The sequence below is a fragment of the Glandiceps talaboti genome, chromosome 13, assembly GCF_964340395.1.
Source record: "Glandiceps talaboti chromosome 13, keGlaTala1.1, whole genome shotgun sequence".
Lineage (NCBI taxonomy): Eukaryota > Metazoa > Hemichordata > Enteropneusta > Spengelidae > Glandiceps > Glandiceps talaboti.
In genome coordinates, this window is record NC_135561.1 from 15,273,895 (window position 1) to 15,297,883 (window position 23,989).

The 23,989-nt window shown below is 35.7% G+C and overlaps 2 protein-coding genes across 2 annotated transcripts in view; one reads left to right on the forward strand and one right to left on the reverse strand.

Annotated features, from left to right (window-relative positions):
* LOC144444753 (amyloid beta precursor like protein 2-like) overlaps window positions 1-3,100 on the reverse strand; it is a 41,099-nt gene extending 37,999 nt beyond the window's left edge. Inside the window, exon 1 of the mRNA XM_078134279.1 lies at window positions 2,931-3,100. Coding sequence (XP_077990405.1) covers window positions 2,931-3,005 — 75 coding nt within the window. The 5' untranslated portion in view covers window positions 3,006-3,100. The remainder of the gene's footprint in view (window positions 1-2,930) is intronic.
* Window positions 3,101-5,531: 2,431 nt separating this feature from the next.
* Window positions 5,532-23,657, forward strand: LOC144444980 (putative lysosomal cobalamin transporter). The gene is made up of 16 exons (XM_078134529.1): window positions 5,532-5,594; window positions 9,250-9,328; window positions 10,229-10,326; window positions 10,938-11,001; window positions 11,567-11,661; window positions 12,698-12,765; window positions 13,175-13,263; window positions 13,944-14,017; window positions 15,637-15,762; window positions 16,145-16,365; window positions 17,458-17,560; window positions 18,168-18,272; window positions 19,430-19,573; window positions 20,754-20,808; window positions 21,126-21,229; window positions 23,273-23,657. The coding sequence occupies exons 1-16, from the start codon at window positions 5,532-5,534 to the stop codon at window positions 23,387-23,389; spliced, it is 1,605 nt and encodes a 534-aa protein (XP_077990655.1). The 3' UTR covers window positions 23,390-23,657.
* The last annotated feature ends 332 nt before the right edge of the window (window positions 23,658-23,989 follow it).

Consider the following 23,989-nt stretch of genomic DNA (forward strand, 5'->3'; position numbering starts at 1 on the left):
TATCACACGCACAATGGCAGAAATACATGTACATGTACCATGTATTTTGGCTGATGTACAAAATGCAAGTTAACAGATTTTCTGTCCGAAAAAAAATATTTTTCCTTACGTTTTCATCATCTCCTTCACATTTCTTGTCAATTTTTTTTGTTTTTTAATTTGCTGTAAGATTTGTGAACCCTGATGACAAAAGATGGGAAATTGTATAAAACTGGCTATAGATTTACATCACGCTCTGTTGCTCATAATTATTGACGATGAACCCCAGTAAAATACGCTAGGAACTCTGGCAGATTTTATCTACTTACAGCACTTTTAACAAAAGTATGGCTTATTGAATGAGAAAATATTGGTACAGAATGAATACATGTAATTTCACAGTTGAAATTCATTTGGAAAGCCACAAGCTGTCATCCTGTGAGTATTGCTCAATAGATTCTCTAACAATGTCCTCCCCACTTACCATATCACATATTTGACAGAATCATACAAAAAAAAATGTACTTTCGTTTCTACTGGCAGAGGTGAGTAGATGTAATGTTTTACCATTTTTGTTGTTGTTAATTTTAAGGAGAAATACACCAAAGCTTTATTCTGAATACCTGAATCAACTATTTACTCATCACTGATGATAGTACTACAGTATACATGAATACTAGATTGCTGTCCATGAGTAAACTGCTTTGAATCAGATACATGTAGACCTGACGACTTGTTTGTCAACAAAATGTACACGTAAACATGTGGTATGAATTCAGGGTGTGAGTTTAACTTCTACACTTGGTAGTTCGATTTAGCTCAGTGAACTGTTTCAGCTACAGTTTTCTATTGATTTCCATTGATGTAACAGATTACCACCTTAGAAATGTTGTAGTCGAGATACAATGTTTAGTAGTCTACAGTGTATATGTCCTGGACTACTGCTAATTTAGTAGTCTAGATACAGTGTTTGAACTTTAATAGTCTACATTTTTTTGTATGTGCCCTGGACTACTGATAAATTTGAGTTCTATATGATGACATGACCACTTGTAATCATGTATATCACACTAGAAATTCACTTCAAGTACGAGACAATAAACCCCTCTCTTCAGGTCAAGTTCATGGAAAAGATAATGACGTGGCAGAATTAGGGTTTTATTTTAATAGAAGTCAAAAATATGCAAAAAAATATCTTGAAAAAATATCATTCCAGTTAGTTACTGCAGGCTTTAAATGAGGTAAAAACACCAACCTCAAAACAACAAAATATTGAATTATACAGGATTACCGAACTACATATACATGTACATATTTTAAGTTAGTGTCATTTGACATTCAAATAGGTAAGCTGTGTAAACCAATGGTTTTTTCTGAGTCTATCAATGACAAATATCATGTTGTCATTCAAAATACTTATACACAGACATAATTATATGGCTCAAGAAATGTAGTCTCGTCAATCGATGTGTCTGCGATCAGATTGGGGCTACAAAAGGATTTTGAATGTAAAATTTCAATTGACATTCAAGGCCAGGAATCAGCTGACCTTCACCAAAGGTAAACTGATGGTAAGTGTATAACAGAATGTTAAATTGCGTCTGACAAACAACTTGCATACTAATTGTAATGGGAGGACAGACATAAAAAAGGTGTCCCTCAAATAATGCATTAGTAATGTGGTTATAAAATGTCAAATATTACCAAATATACATCAGTTCACTTCAACTAGTCGTGATTTTGGGTGGGTAACTCAATATAGAGCCTGAATTTCTTCATCAAAACTTGCCACAAACTCTTGATAGACATTTTTAATCAAATTAATACATGTATACTGTAGGTTCATCATGTGATCAATGTGTCTGGGGATGACATCACGAACAGTAACAACCTCACTTTCCCTCTAAACGTACACCGAGGTAATAATGTACATTTGTAGGTTCTGGGACTTTACCTGATGTGTACTTTTTTTAGTTAAAAAAAACGAGTGACGTCACAAAACTTTGTACAAAAGACACAATAACTCGAATGAGTAAGTGAGTAAGAAAAGCCGTGTCATAATATTCACTTCCTGTCGCAATGACTGAGTGACAAATTTCGCGATGTTGGGCAACTGACTAAATAATACATAACTTCAAATCTAACCTATCTATACAGTATCAATATGAACCTACCCTTCTATTTCACAATTCGACATCTATATAGGATTAGTAACAAACGTACGTGTTAAATTCAATCTACTGAAACTAATTATGCATGTACACATCTTCTTTTAATTCTTTCCTATGAAGCACTACTTACAAAATATGCAATATTTATCAAACTGTCACACTCGTTTTACTTTCCAATTTCAGATAAACAGTTCACAGATAAAACGTGGGCCGTAGCGAAGGTCTCTGCGGGAGTGAGATTTAAGATTAGAAGCCATTTTGGATTCGAACGTCAACATGGGCAGTTTTCAAATAACTCGCGTGATCCATTCGGACAGTGTTCATTACTTTCAGTACAGGTTATCTTCGCCAACATAGCAACTCTTTCGATTTGAATTTCATACACAATACAATGTATCTATAATTTAAACTCACGTCACAGTACTTGGGAAATGACGAACGGTATATGTTCGCACGTACGTACTTGGCACTGGGACGGCACTTGGCCAAACGCTGTACGTACTTGAAAAGCTAGTACGTAAAGACTAAAGTCTCTTTCGTGAGGCGGAACCATCGATCATTCACTTTCAAATTTCTACTTTGAGACTATACTTTCTACTATTTCTACAACAGACACAGTAATTTACTAAAACAGTGATGTCGAGTAGTTTCATTTCATCATTTTCGGACACAAAAGTAGCGATATAATATTGAGACGACAACCCTTGGACTCGGCCCCCATGATCGGCTTTGTTGTGCTGTCGGACAAATGAAATGTCACAAATAAAAGAGACACATTACCTCAACATAGCTTGCCTGGCTTCCCGTATATACAAGAGCTATCAACGCCAGTAAAAAACACGTCGCCCGCACCATTATGGCTACGTTTCTTGTCAAAAAATCACTCAAAAAGATGACTGTGTATCCGTCTGCGTGAAAATCTTCCTGTGGTGGTTCTCCTGTCTCAAAGGGTTCTTATTTCATATGCAAATGACGTAATTTTGAATACCCGAGCATGTAAAACCCACTGTAATTGGATATTACCCAAACGGGAAAGTCATCGCCAATGCAGTATAAATGATATTATATCATGCATATTGTTTATTGAATCCCGTTATAGAATAGTTTTTAAATAATCGAATCGTTATTTTATAATAAAAAGACTGGGAAGATACAAAATGATGGTGTTGCAGTCCAAACTTAGTGTTTGATGACATCCAATAGAAATCGTCGTTTTAAACAGAGGCTATCAACTGGGTAAGCACATACCATATTTACATCAGCATTCGTGCGTTGTTGTTCACGCACTTCCACTTAGAAAGCGCCGCCATCGTCAGGACTACATTTCGTTCCTAAACGTTTGCAACTTGAACCCCATATTCATATTACATATCACCATCACAAAACTGTTTTACTTTTTTTTCACATAATACGAAGAAAATCAAAGTAAAATCGAAATGCAAAGCAATATAAAAGTACATTGACAAAAAAAATTAATCAAATCGAAAAGGAAAGTTCAATAAAATCAAAGGAAATGAAGTTATATTAGTAAAATCAAAATGCAATGCTGAAGGACAAACGTCGCAATCATATCAAACCGTTTAATTATATAGAAGTAAACTGTTTTAGGAACTGTGTCTTCTATAAAGACTAGTATTATTGTTATTGCTGTTATTGTTGGGTTTTTGTAAAAATACACAAACATATACCATGTTCATTTTGTAGACACAGCCCATGCACCTCAAGACTTGTTAAACTTTGAGTTGGGAGACTGTGGGATTATCGAAAAATAAATTGCAATCTAAGCTTAAATATAGAAGGTAAAAAAAAAATATCCGAAACTGTATGATAGAAGAAAAAAGTCAAGGGATACGAGTAAATAAGTTGCCATGCAGGAGTTGACGGTTTTAAACCATTTGGAAAAAGCCAAACATTGGCGACAGTTTTCATTTGAGTCGTGGCATGCCTTTGTGGCATACCGAAGTTGCTTCGGCAGAAATATGCGCTCCTTGCGAGATTGTCAGAATCGCTCTTGCCTGGAAAATGTCTGACTACTGATTTCACATAAATAGGGAAATTGATTTTTATAGCATTATATATCTTGACAGTAAAAGGTATACGGAAGAGCTGGACTCGGAGATGGTGATATGTTCACCTATCATCAGACCCATTCGGGCAAAACCATTCTTAGGCCTACAAAAAATAATTGTTTGGTTCAGGTTACCCGACCCCACCTAGCTTTTCACTGCCGACCCTAAACATTTTTTAAACGTTTTCGAGAAAAAATAATAAAAATTGCAAAAATTGTGAAGTCTCGCAAGAAACAGTGGGTGCGGAAGCTGACATTAACGTAAAAAGACAAAATAAAACTGTTCTTCCAACTGAGCAGTGGCTGTATGTCTAGCTGATAAGAAGAAATAAACAACGTTACAGAGACCATATGGAAAACAATGGAAAACCTGATCATGAACTAAACGCTCACACATGAAAAAAAAAATCTACCTACCCCACCTATTCTAGTAATGAGCGGAATCGGAACCACAAATTTTTTTTATCAGGCCTAAACACTGACATAGCCATAGGGTTGAATTATATTCTTGGGCACCATTACCATAAAGGTCATCGCATCTGATGGTTGTATCATTGGTAGGGGAGAATTGGAGAATTTCTTTAATTTAAGAGTCTTTTTAAGTCAGTTTTTAGAGTATTTTAAACTATACAGAGACAAAATTAATAACATCACGACAGTAAAAGGTTGGTGCATCTGATTGTTAGATGAATGAGTACCCCTTTCATCGGGGGGGGGGGGGGGTGGTGAGTCCTAGGGTACGCTGCCCCCCTAAAAGATCTTAAGGTTTTTGGTTCTAGCTCGATCTGTTTAAGGCAGCAAAGATAACATTCACAGCTTGGGAAAGCGATGCATAACAATTTGAGATTAACTTCAGCATTAACTTGAAACAGTCGGTGATGTTCTGCAACTAGTGTGATAGGTAAAGCATGGATATGCATAGTTATAGTTATGTTTCAACGCCACTCTAGTTAAAGTATTGAAGAATATAGGTAAGGAACAGAAACAAGAACACAGTTCAGACAAGGTCATGCCATTGTAGAAATGTATTTTTTTCTTCCATCACATTCCAAACAACAATAACCTGTATCCAAAATTTTCAAAACTTCATGACCCCGTACTGTTATTTCAAAAACAGGTTGATCCCTCCATCCACCCTCTCCCCCACCAGTCCGAAGAAACTGACCGGTCTGTATTCAAATACAAGCTTCAGATTAGCGTGCAGATCAGTGACTACAGACTAGTCACACTAATTGTGCACTTTGAGCAGTACATATTCTATAGAGCGCCCTCAACCAGATCAAGTGCCAATTTCAGGAGCAAAAACGTTCAAAATGGCTGCCGTTCCGCACACAGTTCTTGCAGTGGGTTGGATACCATTTGTTGTTGTCGTTATCGTAAGTGACATTTTCCTTGTATTTGAAGCAATTACTTTTGAACACATAAGTGCACCATTTGTTCAATTCAAGTGGCTGTAGGGTACCAAAATATCCAGTGACAGTATGTACAAAGTGAAGCAGTAGGCTGGAGATAGATGACGTTGCATGTACCAGTTATTATACTGTAGTGTCACTTTCGTCTTCTAGTGAACTAAACAGGAAATACAGAAATAATTTACATGGAAAACAATTTCTTTGTCACTAAAACATTAAATTTTTCCTCAATTTCGGATACACGTGCTTTTTTTTGAGGCTCACCAACCTATATTCTTTTTCCCTAAACATAGCAGAAGTTTTGACCTGCATTACAGACGGTACGCGGTATATCATAATAAGACAGAAGTGCACTCAACATAGTTTACGACAGTGCGCCGTTGGCCATCTCTGTACTGCGAACTCTTATTTAGAAAAAAATAACTTTGCCAAAGAGACGGAAATACAACCATTCACGTACCATCTGCACACCCTCCCCAATTTGATATGCAAACGTGTGACCTACATGTTGTATTTATTGTCTAGACGTTCTTTAATCGTCACGCTACAGTGAACAATGTACAAACTCACTTGATTCATGTGGGTGACACTTCCATGTTTGATTTAATTATGATTTAATCAACTGACCTGAACAGGTTGTAAATAAGAGCTAGATAATCCGTGCATCAATTAATTGATTTTTTAATTGTGTTATGATAATTGTCTTTGTTCATCATTCAGTCAGTCAGTCAGTCAGTCAGTCAGTCAGTCATGGAGATATCTCCCTTTATTATACATACCAAGGATACATACTTCCATGTTTATATAGTTCAGTTCAGTTCAGTTCAGTTCAGTTCAGTCAATAAATACTAGTTTATCAATATGACAGGTGACTATTTCCTTAAAATATTAATGTCAGCAGCAAAGTACATTAGCGACTCTACATAAAAATCAAATTTGTTTACATCACGATGTAGTAATTTATTTTGTATTAATTCCTGGAGGAATTACTACCTAAAGGTTACAAAGCTCAAATAAAAATGAAATATGAAGAAAAACCGTGTATATGATATGCTGTAAAGTGTGTTGATAAAAATGTTAGTCCTCATCAAATATATTTATTGCCAGTCCACTTCAATTGTTACATGTGTTTATTGTATGAGTGATAAAGGGAATTCTTATTAGGATTTTTAAAAAAAAAAGCAAAACTTACATTGTACATCCTGTTTCAACAAAGATATGCTAATGAGGTCTTTGACTAAGCATAGAACATGAACAACGAAAATGAAACCCCAACAACCATGGACAATGGAAGTGAAACTGTCTAGGACTCTAGGCACCAACCATATATCTTGGAGAGTTGCCTCCCTGATCTATGCACCGATTAACAATGCTGCAAGCCAATGGTTGCTGTGGAAACTGTCTGCAGTAAAAGTCAAATCCAGATCTTTAGATGAGATACACATTGCATAAACTATATATTCACAAAAAGAAACTATTTTGTTAATTTTAGATACTCCTTTCCAACTCTTCCCCATTGTTCAACTGTGCTCGCAATTTCATTTAGCGGACACTTTTTCAGTTAACGGGACACTTTTGTGTGTGTAAAAAGTGTCCCCATACCATTAATCCAAAACAACTGTCCGCTATTACAGTTTCTGCAACCCATGAATGAAACTGTCCTCAGCATGTTAATCATTTCTATAGCACTGTCTCCATCTTGTCAACTGTTACAATGCAACCAACATGTGCTGCCCTCCTAATTCTGCAGGTTTCCATAGTTTATTGACATGACAATGCATATGTGCACCAGGGTTAGTAACAGAACTGCGGGTGGGTAAAAACAGAAATACTGTTCGAATTGGGACTGTAACTTTTTACAGTACAGGTCTTTGCCAGGTTAATGGATAATAATGGATTTCACACTGAACTTTTGGGGGAAACATTGAGATATGCTGGATGGGTTGTCTGTAGTGAATTTTGTAATTAACATGATAATAGGCAAGGGGTTATGTAACAGGACTGTAGATGACAAGGTTGACTCTCTGGTGAAAAATTAGAAACTCATAGAATTCGAAGTATAACTGCTATAGAACAAGTCCTCAGTCACTACCTGAGAATAATCGGACAGTGTTGGGTAAAGCTCCATTATTTTGTCCAAGGCGCAGCTTTACCCAATTGTGTCAGATTATTTTCAGGTAATAGCCGACGACTTGACCAATAACTATCAGATAAAGAAAACAAATTTAATTTATTTTTTATTTTAAATTTCTTTTATTTTACTTATTTCGTCTGTGCTTTGTAACCTTTAGTAATTCCTCTGGGAATGTTTATGTGTTTGAATAAATTTCCTAGGTAATGAGGTGCAGATAATAGTTCCAGCCACAATTTTGTTCCCCTAGATTCTAGAAATAATCTTCCATCCTATTGGACTGGTCGATTTCAGACTGTTTGTTGTGAATCATGTGACTTCTCAAATTTCAAAGTACTTCATTTATTTACTTGAAATCTAATCAAATATAACATTAATAGGGGATTATAATGCTAGTAATACATTGATTATATAATTAATGTGATTTCTGTAATGTTGACAGGAAACATACCAAAGATTTGTAGTACAAACAATGTAACTGTGGCCCTGGACAGGCTAGTGTATGAAAGCCATTGTGTCACTAGCCACACTGTTTTGATTATATTAGATATATTTCAGTTATAAAATTTGGTGTTTTCAAAACAACATTACAGTACTTCCTATTATTAAGAGTTGTTTCAGAGATAACATGGTCCACAGTTATCTCTGTTTAACAGTGAATAGTTATGTAGTAATTGAAAGTACATTCGAATTCCAATTGTCGAATTGGGATATTTTCTGATAATCACAGCTATTCATATCCTACTTGGTTAAAGTTAATATACAATAATAACACTTCAGCAAGCTTGTAAGTCAATGTCCTGAGAGCAAATCTAATGTTCATGGGATCAAGTACAAAGTATTCAACCTCATCTATCTGTAATGTGAAAAATAAATTTTGAAAAAGCTAGTTGACACAAGTTTGATTATGTAGAGTGTATTAAACTGTAAACATTATGACTCAGCTTGGTATCAACAGAATGGTCTTTAGTATGTTTATGATAAGGATGCAATGGGTCCTTAGGTCAAACATGATAACCATGCCTGATTTGTGCACTTTTAAAGTCCGGGGTTATATTCCCAGAAAGGGGGGGGGGGGGGGGGGGGGGTTACTTCAAAGTGAATACATATCACTTAGTCATAAACCAAAACACAGTATTTTAGGAATCAGAAAAATAAATACACACAAGTATGATTTCATATAAGAATTTGGAAAAAAGGAAAACGGTACACCATATTGTATCCATATATCCTACATGTAACTTTGTCTGACCCTGTCAGGTGCTAGGTGTTAGCCATTCTCGCAAACCAGAGTTATTATTTCTACCACTACATTTCGAGGCCCGTTAAGAATGTTGCCGTAAAATTAGGCCATGGTGTGCGACGATGGGTGTCAGCTAACATGAAAGGAATGCTATCTTAGAAATTATCAACTGGTACTTTCAAAATACCACTCACTCAATGCAATGCTATCTCAGAATTGGTGTTTTTCTTGATTTATATTTTTAGTTGGTTCTACTGTTTACAATCTTCTATGTACGGTATTATCGATTCAAGAAAGACAGTGAGACGAGTACAACTATTACAGGTAAGATATGTATTTTTTGTTTGAAATTCATGTACTTTTAAAAAAAAAATTCATTTTATGACAATTTTCTTGATAACTTGAGTAAATATTTACTGTGGCATGTCACAAATGTTAATAATTTGTTGCCTTCACAATTGTAAATCTGTTTACAAACAATGCTAGATGTGACAATTGTACTATTTTAAAAGGTTTTGCCATAGGTAGGTAGGTAGGGTGCAGCCACTTCCGTTTTTTGATTATAATCGATTGCATTCGCGATAGCGTGTGTAAGTGGCATGTAGCATGTGATCTAGCAAAAGTAGTCAACTTTAAGTGACAACTGTCAATTTATGCACCAAAATGTAAGTCTTCAGTGTAGATTAGGCGGCCATCTTGGAAAGCGGCCACCATGTTGGATTTTCAGATGTCGAATCGGATAGATTTACAACATAACCCACTAAGAACATCTATGCAAAGTTTCATGCTTGTATCACAATTTGAATGATACCCTCTCTTATCTGCTCTACTAAACTGGGTTTAATACATAATTGTAATACTTTGTAAGAATTTTGAGTGAAAAGTAATCACATCTAGTCTACAAGAAATATCATCAATAAGTATTAACAGAACTATCACAAGTCACTAGTCCAGATATTGAGAAGTGACGTGTACATTTTATACAGATTATTCACAGTGTTTTTGCTAAGGTTTGGGAACCCCGGTAACAGAAAGGGGGAAAGAGGTAAAACTGGTAGTGCTTCCCATGCAATGTATCATAGTTTAGGTGGGGAACCCCGGTAAAATGATGTGGGAACCCCGGTAGATTTTACCTACTTACCGCCCTTAAATAAAACACTGATTCAATACTTGTGTAGTAGACATTGTGTAATTACTGTACATACGTCTTTCTTCACCTTTCAGCTGTGTTAGCACTGACTGTAGCTTTACTGGCAGTGGCCCTTGTACCCGTGGATATATTCCTGGTATCCTATATGAAGTATCCCAATGGAACTTTTAAGGTCAGTATATTAGTCTAGTGCTATACCTGTTGACGTTTTCTACCATCACTGTCCTCTCCATGTATAGTCAAAGCTGACAAATTTCACCAAAGCTAAACCTACTGCTGGGGAAAGGCTGAACAGTGCATGTCAGTAGTAATCCATCACAAACTGATGGGCAGTTGTAATTGATTACTTCATTCAGACAATATTGCTCATTAATATTCAATTAGTACGGCTGTTTGACTTTATATCAATGCTCCAATACCATCAAAATTATCGTTGTCGGGGATAAACACAGAATCTTGTGCTAGAGTAACCAGTGTGACTATATAGTGGAGATGATCCTAGTAATCATAATTTGTATAGGAAACTAGACTATCAGTTTATATACTAGTTTTACTGTTTGCCTTGCAAGCAAGAAAGCAATATATACTCTAGACTAGTACTCTTTTCAAAGTTGGAGATTTTGGAAAGATAGATAGACAGACAGACAGAGACAGACAGACAGACAGACAGACAGACAGACAGACAGACAGACAGTCAGACAGACAGAGACAGATTGCCATTGATTGATCGATTTTGCTTGCTTGCTTGATTGATTGATTGATTGATTGATTGATTGATTTTAGGAATGGGCCAGTAACAATGGAAGTAGAGAAGCTATTGGAGATATGATGCTGTATTGTTACTATTGTAAGTACATTTGATATCTTTAACTATCACCAGTGTTGTCAAACTCAAATCTTATGTCAATAAAAATATATTTGCTCAGAAACTTCTGGAAAATGGAACATTTGAAGTGATCAACCATAACTTGTTGAAACATGTCGTTGATTGATTATTAGTCTGCACAAGAAAAGTCAAGAGAATCATGGAATAATCTAAGAAATGGGGGAAGCTATGAATTCTAAAGTAAAGCTCAAAATTAACTTTGTTCTTTGGCAGTCGCAGTGCACTTCTACCAATTTTCAAAATTGGTAGCCCAAGGATGGTGACCATTAGTCCCATAATTACAAAACTGAAAACAGCGTTCCTCTATTGGAAATATGTTTGTTGTTAAAATACTTTCCTGTTCCTAAACCGTCTATCCTTTCAATGTTTGCTTTAATTAGCGGTAGCCTGAGTGGGTTACCAGGTGCAAAATATTTGTAGCTCCATGACAAGAATTGGTAGTTTGTGGACACAGGACTATTAATTTTGAGCTCTGATATAAGCATTAGTATCATGTTAATAGTAGTTATTTTGTTTGATTTTACAGCAATGTACTTATTGGAGATTGTCTTCATGTTTCTACTATTGCCATTTATGTATTTCTACTATGAAGAGTATGATGAAGATTCAACCACTAAAAGTGTAAGTTATTATAAACCTCTAGTTAGGTTCAATATTGGTCTCCATAGTAACACCATGTATTCTGTAAAAGTGTAAGTTATTATAAACCTCTAGTTAGGTTCAATATTGTCTCCATAGTAACACCATGTATTCACTAAAAGTGTAAGTTATTATAAACCTCTAGGTAGGTTCAATATCGGTCTCCATAGTAACAATATTGGTCTCCATAGTAACACCATGTATTCTGTAAAAGTGTAAGTTATTATAAACCTCTAGTTAGGTTCAATAGTGGTCTCCGTAGTAACAATATTGGTCTCCATAGTAACACCATGTATTCTGTAAAAGTGTAAGTTATTATAAACCTCTAGTTAGGTTCAATATTGTCTCCATAGTAACACCATGTATTCACTAAAAGTGTAAGTTATTATAAACCTCTTGGTAGGTTCAATATTGGTCTCCATAGTAACACCATGTATTCTGTAAAAGTGTAAGTTATTATAAACCTCTAGTTAGGTCCAGCATTGGTCTCCATAGTAACAATATTGGTCTCCATAGTAATGCCATGTATTCACTAAAAGTGTAAGTTATTATAAACCTCTAGTTAGGTTCAATATTGGGCTCCATAGAATCACCTTGTATTCTCTGTCACATGATTACTGACAAGTGCTTTGGAATTGAGGACCTGATTCTGATTCTATGCATGTTACAGCAGCAATCCCTCATCTCGGTTCATTTGTTGGCTTCTCCTATCGGATAGAGATTGCCTGTCGCCACCTCCTGTGTAGATCCCTAGTCTATCAATATCTACTTGGTGTACCCAGGTCCATAAAATGTTCTACCTCTGTTGATTTCATGGTCTTTCCCCATTCAGTCCACTGAAGAAATCAATTTAGTCTAGACACAATATTTGGACATGGTAACATTTCCTGCAAGAATGAATGTTCATACTCAGTAATGAATAGTTCTACTCACAGAGTCAAACAGTTTCTTGGAAGCAAATCCCCAAATCTCCACATACATAATAACTCCTTCTTTTCTTTATATTTGTCCACAATAGCGTATTTGTGGAGCTCTGAAGTTCACCATTGTGTTTGTGATTATAGCGGGTGTGTTGCTACTTATAGGGTAAGTATACTGTAATAAAATGTTAATAAAAGTGACAATATACAAAACTGAAATACCATGGTTCTTAATTGAGACCCAGTACCCCACCCCACCATATTTGAGCCCAAGTAGGAACATTAACATTGCCTACTTTCACCAAGAAATTTTGTGTTTTGCCTTTGTACATATTATGTATAAGCCTGAGTAGTTTACTTGGACTGAAAATTGTCGCACAAAGATATTAGCGAGAAGACAATGTATACTTTTAGACAGAGATGTATATACAGATATAGTGATAGAAGTGAAAAAGACCGAGAATTTGCAATATGTAGATATTACAAAATGTACTTATATACTACCCATAAACACAGAATTTGATTAGTAAGGGGCATTTGTCAAGTTGGCAAATAACTTTGTATTCTATTTGCAGTGCATTTATACCAACCCAAGCACCACCAAACAAAAATGAAACAGAATGGCAGAAATTACAGGATCTATTTGAAGGGTTAGGAACAAACCGTAAGTTACTACTCTGTACAGTATATTGTCAGCTGTGTCTTCATTTAACTACACTGTATGACTTTTGATCAAATTGAAACTTCAAAAGTACTTGGCAGATCTACATAAAAAAAAACATCGTCTTATTATTATTATTAATAACAGCTTGGATTTCAGTATTAGTTAAAATATACTGGTTGTGTTCTAATATACTGTATTCCAGTTTTTATATTTGCACGAATACTTGCAGTGTTCTCTATGCTCGTGAAAGTGCAGCTGAAAACACTGCAAGCACCAGTGCAAATACCCCTGACTACCCACACTGGTGGAACTCACATGGAATGGGGTTCTGTTATTATTACATATTTTTATCCAAAACAGTAAATTTCTATAACAATATACTGTTCTCAGCCCCCCCCCCCCCCCACTTGAATAACTTCTGTGTTGAAAGAAATACTCTGTTCGTTAACAAGTGCCATTGCCACTGCCATGACTGTAGATGGTGTCAACACTCCAGACACTTGCTTATTCTTGCCATAGAGGGCACTTTTCTGCAAAATGTAAAGGGCATGTGAAAATAAAAATATTTTTTTATTTTGATGTCGGAGCTGAAAATTTGGGTTGGTCAGGTAATGAGAAACAGAAAAAAAAATAGGGTCATCCTAATCAGTATAATATTGATTTGGTTTTCAATCTGTCAGATGGAGAGAATGCAGTGTCATTTTGCATTAATTGCCTGACTCTGATTGGCATGCTGTTACTTGTTGTGTACACGGTAAGTCGAACTTTGATTGGCATGGTGTTACTTGTTGTGTACATGGTAAGTTTAACTTGGTGTTACTTGTTGTGTACATGGTAAGTCGAACTTTGATTGGCATGGTGTAACTTGTTGTGTACATGGTAAGTCTAACTTGGTGTTACTTGTTGTGTACATGGTAAGTCTAACTTGGTGTTACTTGTTGTGTACATGGTAAGTCGAACTTTGATTGGCATGGTGTTACTTGTTGTGTACATGGTAAGTCTAACTTTGATTGGCATGGTGTAACTTGTGTACATGGTAAGTCTAACTTTGATTGGCATGGTGTTACTTGTTGTGTACATGGTAAGTCTAACTTTGATTGGCATGGTGTAACTTGTTGTGTACATGGTAAGTCTAACTTTGATTGGCATGGTGTAACTTGTTGTGTACATGGTAAGTCTAACTTGGTGTTACTTGTTGTGTACATGGTAAGTCTAACTTGGTGTTACTTGTTGTGTACATGGTAAGTCGAACTTTGATTGGCATGGTGTTACTTGTTGTGTACATGGTAAGTCTAACTTTGATTGGCATGGTGTAACTTGTTGTGTACATGGTAAGTCTAACTTTGATTGGCATGGTGTTACTTGTTGTGTACATGGTAAGTCTAACTTTGATTGGCATGGTGTAACTTGTTGTGTACATGGTAAGTCTAACTTTGATTGGCATGGTGTAACTTGTTGTGTACATGGTAAGTCTAACTTTGATTGGCATGGTGTTACTTGTTGTGTACATGGTAAGTCTAACTTTGATTGGCATGGTGTAACTTGTTGTGTACATGGTAAGTCTAACTTGGTGTTACTTGTTGTGTACATGGTAAGTCTAACTTGGTCTTACTTGTTGTGTACATGGTAAGTCTAACTTTGATTGGCATGGTGTTACTTGTTGTGTACATGGTAAGTCTAACTTTGATTGGCATGGTGTAACTTGTTGTGTACATGGTAAGTCTAACTTGGTGTTACTTGTTGTGTACATGGTAAGTCTAACTTGGTCTTACTTGTTGTGTACATGGTAAGTCTAACTTGGTCTTACTTGTTGTGTACATGGTAAGTCTAACTTTGATTGGCATAGTGTAACTTGTTGTGTACATAGTAATTTAAGTCTGACTCTGATCGATCAGAAGCAAATCTCTTCCGAAAACAACAGACATGCCATAGCAATACTGTTACTTGCAACATTTCAAACTGAATACAGCAAACACATAATTCCTGTCTATAAGTAGTGTCCTGTTTGTTGTTGTGTTGTTTGGTGCAATGTGCTGTGTCAAATGCACTGAGTGTTTCCCTGGTGTTGTGTTGTGTTGTGTTGTGTTGTGTTGTGTTGTGTTGTGTTGTGTTGTATGATGTGGTGTGGTGTGGTGCTGTGCTGTGCTGTGTTGTTTTGTGTTGTGCTGTGTTGTGTCAAGTGCACTGAGTATTTCCATGCTATTGTGTTGTGTTATGTTTTGTGCTGTACTCTGCTGTATACCGCTGTGCTGTGTCATGTCGTGTGTCGTGTCATGTTGCGTCAAGTTGTGCCATGTAAAGTGTACTGAGTATATATTGCCCAGCTGTTGTCAATGTTTGCGTTGTTTTGAAATTGTATGTTTTTGCTGACAGGCATATGGTATGAATGCACTGCCAATTGATATGATCTTTGGTACCAAGAATGCTAAAGATGAAATCCTAGAAGTACAAGAAGATGGTGATGCAATCAAAGGAGAAATAGCTAGTATCAAAGGAAAGGTATGACATCACTAGCTAGTATCAGGGCAAATGTATGACATCACTAGCTAGTATCAGAGCAAAGGTATGACATCACTAGCTAGTATCAGAGTAAAGGTATGACATCACTAGCTAGTATCAGGGCAAAGGTATGACATCACTAGCTAGTATCAGAACAAAGGTATGACATCACTAGCTACCATACATTAAAGGTATGGCAGTTATGTCCCTTTCTTAGCTTTTTCATGACATGAAACAGAACCAGTCAGTCAATTAGATGTTGTTAAAATCTTGATGTAGATTACAGCAACTTTTTACCCATTTAAATGCCAACTCACCATAAACATTTACAACAACATTTATTATAAACTAACTGAAGTGTGTTTTTTGAACTTTGACACAGTACAAGACCAAGGGACGTACCATGTCGAGGCGAGACAGAAACAGAATCTCGGACCTCGAACAGAAAGAGAAACTGATCAAAAGAAGACGACGCCATCTACAGAAGGCCAATACTAGCTGGTTGAATAGATGTTCTTTGTTATGGAGACCCTTTGAAGTGATACTAGGGATAGTTTTATCACTACTGGCATTACTAATAATGTTATCTTTACTTCTTACAAGGTTAGTCAACTACATGTAGTAGCAATTTACTCTGAGCCGTTTCAACTGTGGGTGATTGGTATATGCATACATTCTATCTCAGCTATCTGAGCAAACATGCTTTTTCCATGAACTGTTTGTGAATTTCTTTGTACACAACTAAGTACAAGTTAGTCTTCTTTGTCCTTTGATTGGAATGCACGTATAATCTCTCCTCTAGACCTTTATAAGTGTGAATGATTATTATGTACATACAAACTCTCACTGAACTGTTATAACTCAGTTGATGATTAGTGTTCACACATATACATGTATAACTGCCGGCATCAGACCATGGACGAACAGAACCTGTTACAAACAGTGAAAGTAAACAACTAAATTGGATTAATAACACTTGGCACCACACGTTGGAACAGCAGAGACTTGTATTACACACCATGGTTAAGGGTTTGATAAGAACAGTTTTATGGCCTCTTTATGTGCACATGAAATGCCAGGGGGACTGGAAATTTGTTTGTGAACGTGAAGTATTATGTAAAGTGGCCATAAAACTGTTTTTATCAAATGATGGAATGTCATACAAGTCTCTACTAATATGATGTGTAGGTGTTATTAATCCAATTCAATTGTTTACTGTCTCTGTTTGTAACAGGTTCTATTTGTCAACGGTCTGATGTCGGTAGTTGTATATGTGTTCTTGGCATACCACAGCAACTGATCAAATGTCATGTGAACTGAAGTCTATGTTTTATATTAGCACAAAAACTGAATGTCCATATTTTATCATACCACAGTAACTCATAAATGCCATGTTTTTAGCTTATCACAGTAACTGAATGTCATATTTTGATTACCATAGTAATTGAATGTCATATTTTGATTACCATAGTAACTGAATGCCATGTTTTTGATTACCATAGTAACTGAATGCCATGGTTGTGATTAACATAGTAACTGAATGCCATGTTTTTGATTACCATAGTAACTGAATGCCATGGTTGTGATTAACATAGTAACTGAATGCCATGTTTTTGATTACAATAGTAACTGAGTGATATGTTAATTTGTGTGTTACCATAGTAACTGACTGGCATGTATTTTGTTCTATTTCAGTATTGATAAACTACTACATTCCCTTGGACCTAAGACAGGTTATATCTTACCACAAAGTACTCTACCCAATCCACTTGATATAACGCTAGTCTATTGCCAACAGGTTAGTATACATATCACTTCCATCCATCCATCTGTCCAACCATCCACCCAACCATCCATCTATCCATCCATCCATCCATCTCCATCCATCCGTCCGTCCATCCATCCATTCATCCAACCAACCATCCAACCAACCAACCATCCATCCTTCCATCCATCCATCCACCAATTCATCCATCCATCCATCCAACTATCCATCCATCCATCCATCCATCCATCCATCCACATCCATCCATCCATCCATCCATCCATCCATCCATCCAACTACCCATCCATCCATCCATCCATCCACATCCATCCATCCACATCCATCCATCCATCCATTCATTCAACTATACATCCAACTATCCATCCATCCATCCAGTCATCCATCCAACTATCCATCCATCCATTCATCCATCCAACTATCCATCCATCCGTCCATCAGTCAAGTGAGTTATTCTGAACATATATTAATTCAGGTGGTTGTCAAAGGTTCGCACATTTCAGAAAGTTTGGTAACAAACAAACCCAGATGTAATAGAATTACAGTGATTGAATTATTATCACTTACTATCTTTTTGTATTGATAACAACTTGATGATCAAATCATGTTTTATATTTTGTAGGTCTTTCCTCTAGATTACGTAGTGATGTGTTTAATTATCCTGTATTTTGTATTTGCATCCATGGCTGGTGTTAGGAAGATTGGAATCTGGTTCTGCTGTCTTCGTGTAAGATCAATTATTATTCTCTAGTTTCTCTAGATGTGTTTTCACTAGCAAAATGAGAGACAGTTAACACCTGTAGTTTCTTAGCTAGAAATGTTTTTTACTAACCAGCTTAGAGACTGGTAATACCTTCCATAGTTACTGGTTGGTTACCAGAAAGGGAGAATTTGAGGGTTTGATGACTGTTTCATCATTTTAATGTCAAATGTTTAGATTGAGACTTTCATTGTATCAGCAATTTCATTATTGTCACCCTTACATGTTACTACATTCAGATAGAGTACTACTCCTGTGAATTGTAGTATTGTGACTTAGTTTATGTGTAAATGTGTTTCCACATACCGTAGTTTAAGGCCATTTGTGTTGGTATACTTTGGGTAGTAGCACCCCTGGGCTCTTGGTGCTTTCTGCTGCACTGTTACGCGCTTTGCTCATGGAAGTATGTCTACAGAGAATACCCAACCACACAATCATTCAAATACCCATGTATACCCACAGGGAGAAGTGAGCATGTAGTTGATTGATTGATTGATCAATTGATTGACTGATTTATTTATTGATTTATTATTTGGTTGAATGGTTAATCTTTGTGGTGAAATAAAACTTATTTTTTGTTTGCTCGGTGTGATAATCTCCCAGAAGATAAGAGATAAAGCTATTTGCAAGTGCTAAATGTAACCAGTCTCTTGGCAATTATAAGATTATGGGTGTTTTACTTTACTTAAGAGAAGAATGGGCAAGATGTGTCCTTATTTAGTCAGTAAAGAGTCAATTACAGAGAAAAGTAGCCAGGGAAGGAAGAAAAACAGTTTTATATCATCACAAAAATTAGTGAGACATTTGATCAATATCACACACAAAATAAGTTTTATTGCACCACAAAAATTGACCATTCAATCGATCAGTCATTCAACCAAATAATAAATCAATCAGTAAATCAATCAATCAATCAATCAATCAATCAATCAATCAATCAATTACATGCTTGCTTCTCCCTGTGGTATACAATGCCCACGTGCATTTGTCCTAGGTTTCTGTTATGATATGGAATGGCATGAGCCTAGACCTGGTGCCTTAGCAAGCAGTTCCACATGATTTATTAAGTTGTAACCAATTCTGTATTATAACACACTGATATAATGTGTGGTTTTATTTTTCAGATGTTTAAAATACGTCCACACAGAACCAAAACACAGGGTCTTCTCTTTCTCTGTTTTATACTGATGTTTATCATTCTGGCATTGAATGTTATGTTCTTTAATACCATCCCACAATATGTAATGTACGGTTCACAGAAATATCAGGTTAGTGTATTCTACAATACCATCCCATAATATGTAATGTACGGTTCACAGAAATATCAGGTTAGTGTATTCTACAATACCATCCCATAATATGTAATGTACGGTTCACAGAAATATCAGGTTAGTGTATTGTACACTACCATCCCATAATATGTTATGTATGGTTCGCAGAAATATCAGGTTAGTGTATTCTACAATACCATCCCATAATATGTACTGTACGGTTCACAGAAATATCAATACCATCCCATAATATGTACTATACGGTTCACAGAAATATCAGGTTAGTGTATTCTACAATACCATCCCATAATATGTAATGTACGGTTCACAGAAATATCAGGTTAGTGTATTCTACAATACCATCCCATAATATGTACTGTACGGTTCACAGAAATATCAATACCATCCCATAATATGTACTATACGGTTCACAGAAATATCAGGTTAGTGTATTCTACAACACCATCCCATAATATGTAATGTACGGTTCACAGAAATATCAGGTTAGTATATTCTACAATACCATCATACAATATGTAATGTATGGTTCACAGAAATATCAGGTTAGTGTATTCTACAACACCATCCCATAATATGTAATGTACGGTTCACAGAAATATCAGGTTAGTATATTCTACAATACCATCCCATAATATGTAATGTACGGTTCACAGAAATATCAGGTTAGTGTATTCTACAATACCATCCCATAATATGTAATGTACGGTTCACAGAAATATCAGGTTAGTATATTCTACAATACCATCCCATAATATGTAATGTACGGTTCACAGAAATATCAATACCATCCCATAATATGTACTGTACGGTTCACAGAAATATCAGGTTAGTATGTTCTACAATACCATCCCATAATATGTAATGTACGGTTCACAGAAATATCAGGTTAGTGTATTCTACAATACCATCATACAATATGTACTGTATACAGTTCGCAATAGGATGAAACTAACCCATGGAAGGGTTCTTCCCAGAGTATTTGAAACAGTGCCATGGATAAGATCATACACACTTTTGATAAGGTTCATTTATTGATTAACTGATTCAGGCAGTGTTTTATAAAAAATATTAAAGTTCTGAAATATGAAATAGTTGTGTGACTTATGTCAATACGCAGTTATTTTATTTGATGGATTTTTTTTTTGTTATTTAACAGAGTGTGAGTGGTAATGTGACAACAGTTGAACACTGTACTACCAAGACAAATATAGGTAAAGTACAATTAGTGAATATTAAATAACGTTTATTGTGTGCACACAGACAGACAGACAGACAGACACACACAGATACACACACACACACACACACACACACACACAGACAGACAGACACACACACACACACACCACATATTATTCCAATTATAGCACATTTCTGTTTATTTCTACCAATTGAAACCTGAAAGACTGTAGAGTTTCAATCAGGTGAAATAATGTTTTTCACATCTCACATCTTTTGTTACAAATTACACAAACACAATATAGACAGTCACACTGATTGTGTACGGTGATATTTTTGTTGCTTTCAGACGAGTGTGTAATGACACAGATGTCGGCCATATTGACTAAGTATTTCTACCAAATGTGGTTTTTTGGCGCATGTTACTACTGGGCAAACTGGGCATTCATGGGGGTAAGTAAACCATGTTTTGATCACAGTGTAAGTCTCCTCTAGGTACCTATGGTTAAAAGCCTTTATTAGCTATTAAAGTGGTCATATGGATAAGGATTGGGCATTTAGTTTGGATTTTTTTTAATTTATCAAACAGTTTTATAACTTCCGACTTGAAAAATCAATGTGAAACAACATATGCCAAGTCCTTGTTTGTAACTCAATACATTGCAAAAAGCTACAAAAAGTGTAAAAAGTTTGTTATTGTATGTACAATATGAAACAAAGATTTTACACTTTTATTAATCTTTTTGCAATTTATTGAGATGTTGATAAGTTGATTAAAATTTACTTCTAATGTGATTTTCAGTGCTGGGTGTTCGGTACTACTTTAATGTGTTTACCATCATGTATTTACATTGCATCAATCGTAGAAGTGTGAAGCTACAGTTTCCATCATGGTTTACGTCATATATAAACGTGTCGGTGTCATACTTGTGAATGTTTGTTTAGGAGGAGAGAGAATGGGGGTTTAGTCCTAAATGAATGAAGTTCGTTCATTGAACTTGTGCAACATTTTGTGACTGTTCCGTACATTGATCTAAAATAACATTGTGTATTTAGATGTTAGTCTCCAATATTTTTCTTCATTCAGCCAAAAAGAATACAAGTGACCTAAGGGGCCTTTGTCACTACAAGTCTAGCGACTCGTCATGACAACAAGTCTGGCGACTCCTCGTGACAACCCTTAGGTCGCGAGTATTTTCCGGCTGAATGAAGAAAAATATTGGAGAGTAACATAATTATACCAGTGCCAGTAATATCAAAGAAAAATCGGGGAAAGTAATGGTAATTTTGAATGTTTTGACTCATATTTTGAACACAGTAGAACCATAGACAGTGGAGGGGAGAACCAACAACATAGACACGCATTGTCATGACATAGACATGTGTTGTAGTGATGTAGAAACATGTTAGCTCTTAAATATGTTGATGATTTGACTATGATTGAGAATACATCTGTTAATGATTGTAATAATATGCAAATTGAACTGCAGCGATTTGAAAAGTGGTCACAAGATAATAATATGTCACTCAACCCTTCAAAATGCCATTCTATGGATGTATCATTTGTCAAGAAACCTCCGCCATCAACGTCTTTGCAACTTGCTGGACAAGAACTTGTATCGACAGATGTGCTCAATATACTTGGAGTCAAAATTGCTAAAACCATGAAATGGGATATACATATCAGTGACATTACAAGGCGTGCGAGTAGCCGTTTGTTTTTGCTAAGTTCACTTAAGAGATTTGGCCTTAGTAGAAGTGATCTGATCACAATTTATATCGGGTACATTCGACCTTTATTGGAATATGCTGTACCTGTATGGCATCCTGGGTTAACCGTTAAGCAACATGATTCATTAGAACGTATTCAGAAAAGGGCTTGTAGAATAATATTGGGTATGGCCTATGTATCATATCATCAGGCACTTGAGACATGTAAAATTGTAGATATAAAACAGAGACGCGATAATATATGTTTAAACTTTGCGAAATCACTCAAAAAGTCTAGATTACACAGTGACTGGCTTACTAAGGAACGTAGCGATGAAATCGGCCTTGAATTACGTAATTCTCGCCAACTATCTCTACCTAGGATACGTACACAGAGATATGCTACAAGTGCAATTCCTTACATGATTAAATTATGGAATGATGACAAACACACTTGTTAGAAGCATTTTAAATGGTTCAGTGGTTAGTGTCTTCGTGTGTGTCTGTTGCCGTGCCCTTTTGTTAGTTGTAATTGTGTAAAGTTATTTTAATTCTGTCTCAACATGAAATGTAAAGGTTTTAATGTTTGCTATATTTTAAATTTATCAGTTATGTGAAGTTGTCGCAATTCAGTCTCTGACTGCTACGAACAATTTTAATAAACCATTAATTATTATTATTATTATTATTATGTAGAATGACCAGAGTATATATTCCATATTTGTTGTTCAACTTGGCCCGTGCATGGTATAATATACTGTTTTCTCTGTCTGTCTGTTTGTCCAGATATTCTTAATTGGGTTCCTGGTTGCACTGATTAAAAAACGAAGATCATCAATAGAAGGGGAGATTGATGAAGACGACGACAGTGACGATAGTGATGAAGAAATGCTACAAGTCTAGGTTGGGTCATCCCTGTAAAACACAAATGGTTTAATCTTACCATTCTTCAAGACAATTCCATTATATAGTGTAGGGGTAGCAGCCTTGAAGGACTATGTACGTAGCTGCAATATTATGGTATTACTTCTCAGTTAATAAACATTGAACTGCTAGAAGCTAATAATGTATATTAATCATTGGTACAACTTTATGTCAGATGTTCTGATTGGCTGATTAACAAGTTAGATCAATTCAAAATGATTTAAAACAAATCTGATTGGTTGATATCCATATGTTAAAGTGGCCATATGGATGAGAATTTGGTATTTATTTTGGATTTTTATTTGATGAAACAGCTTCACTATGTTTTTCTACTTGAAAAAATAATGTGAAATAACATATACCAGTCCATGTTTGCAACTCAATAAACTGCAAAAGATAAAACAATGTGTAAAATGTTTGTTATTGTACGTACAATAACAAACTTTTTACACTTTTTGCATCTTTTTGCAATGTATTGAGTTATGAACATAGACTTGGTATATGTTATTTCACATTATTTTTTCAAGTAGAAAAACATAGTGAAGCTGTTTCATCAAATAAAAATCCAAAATAAATACC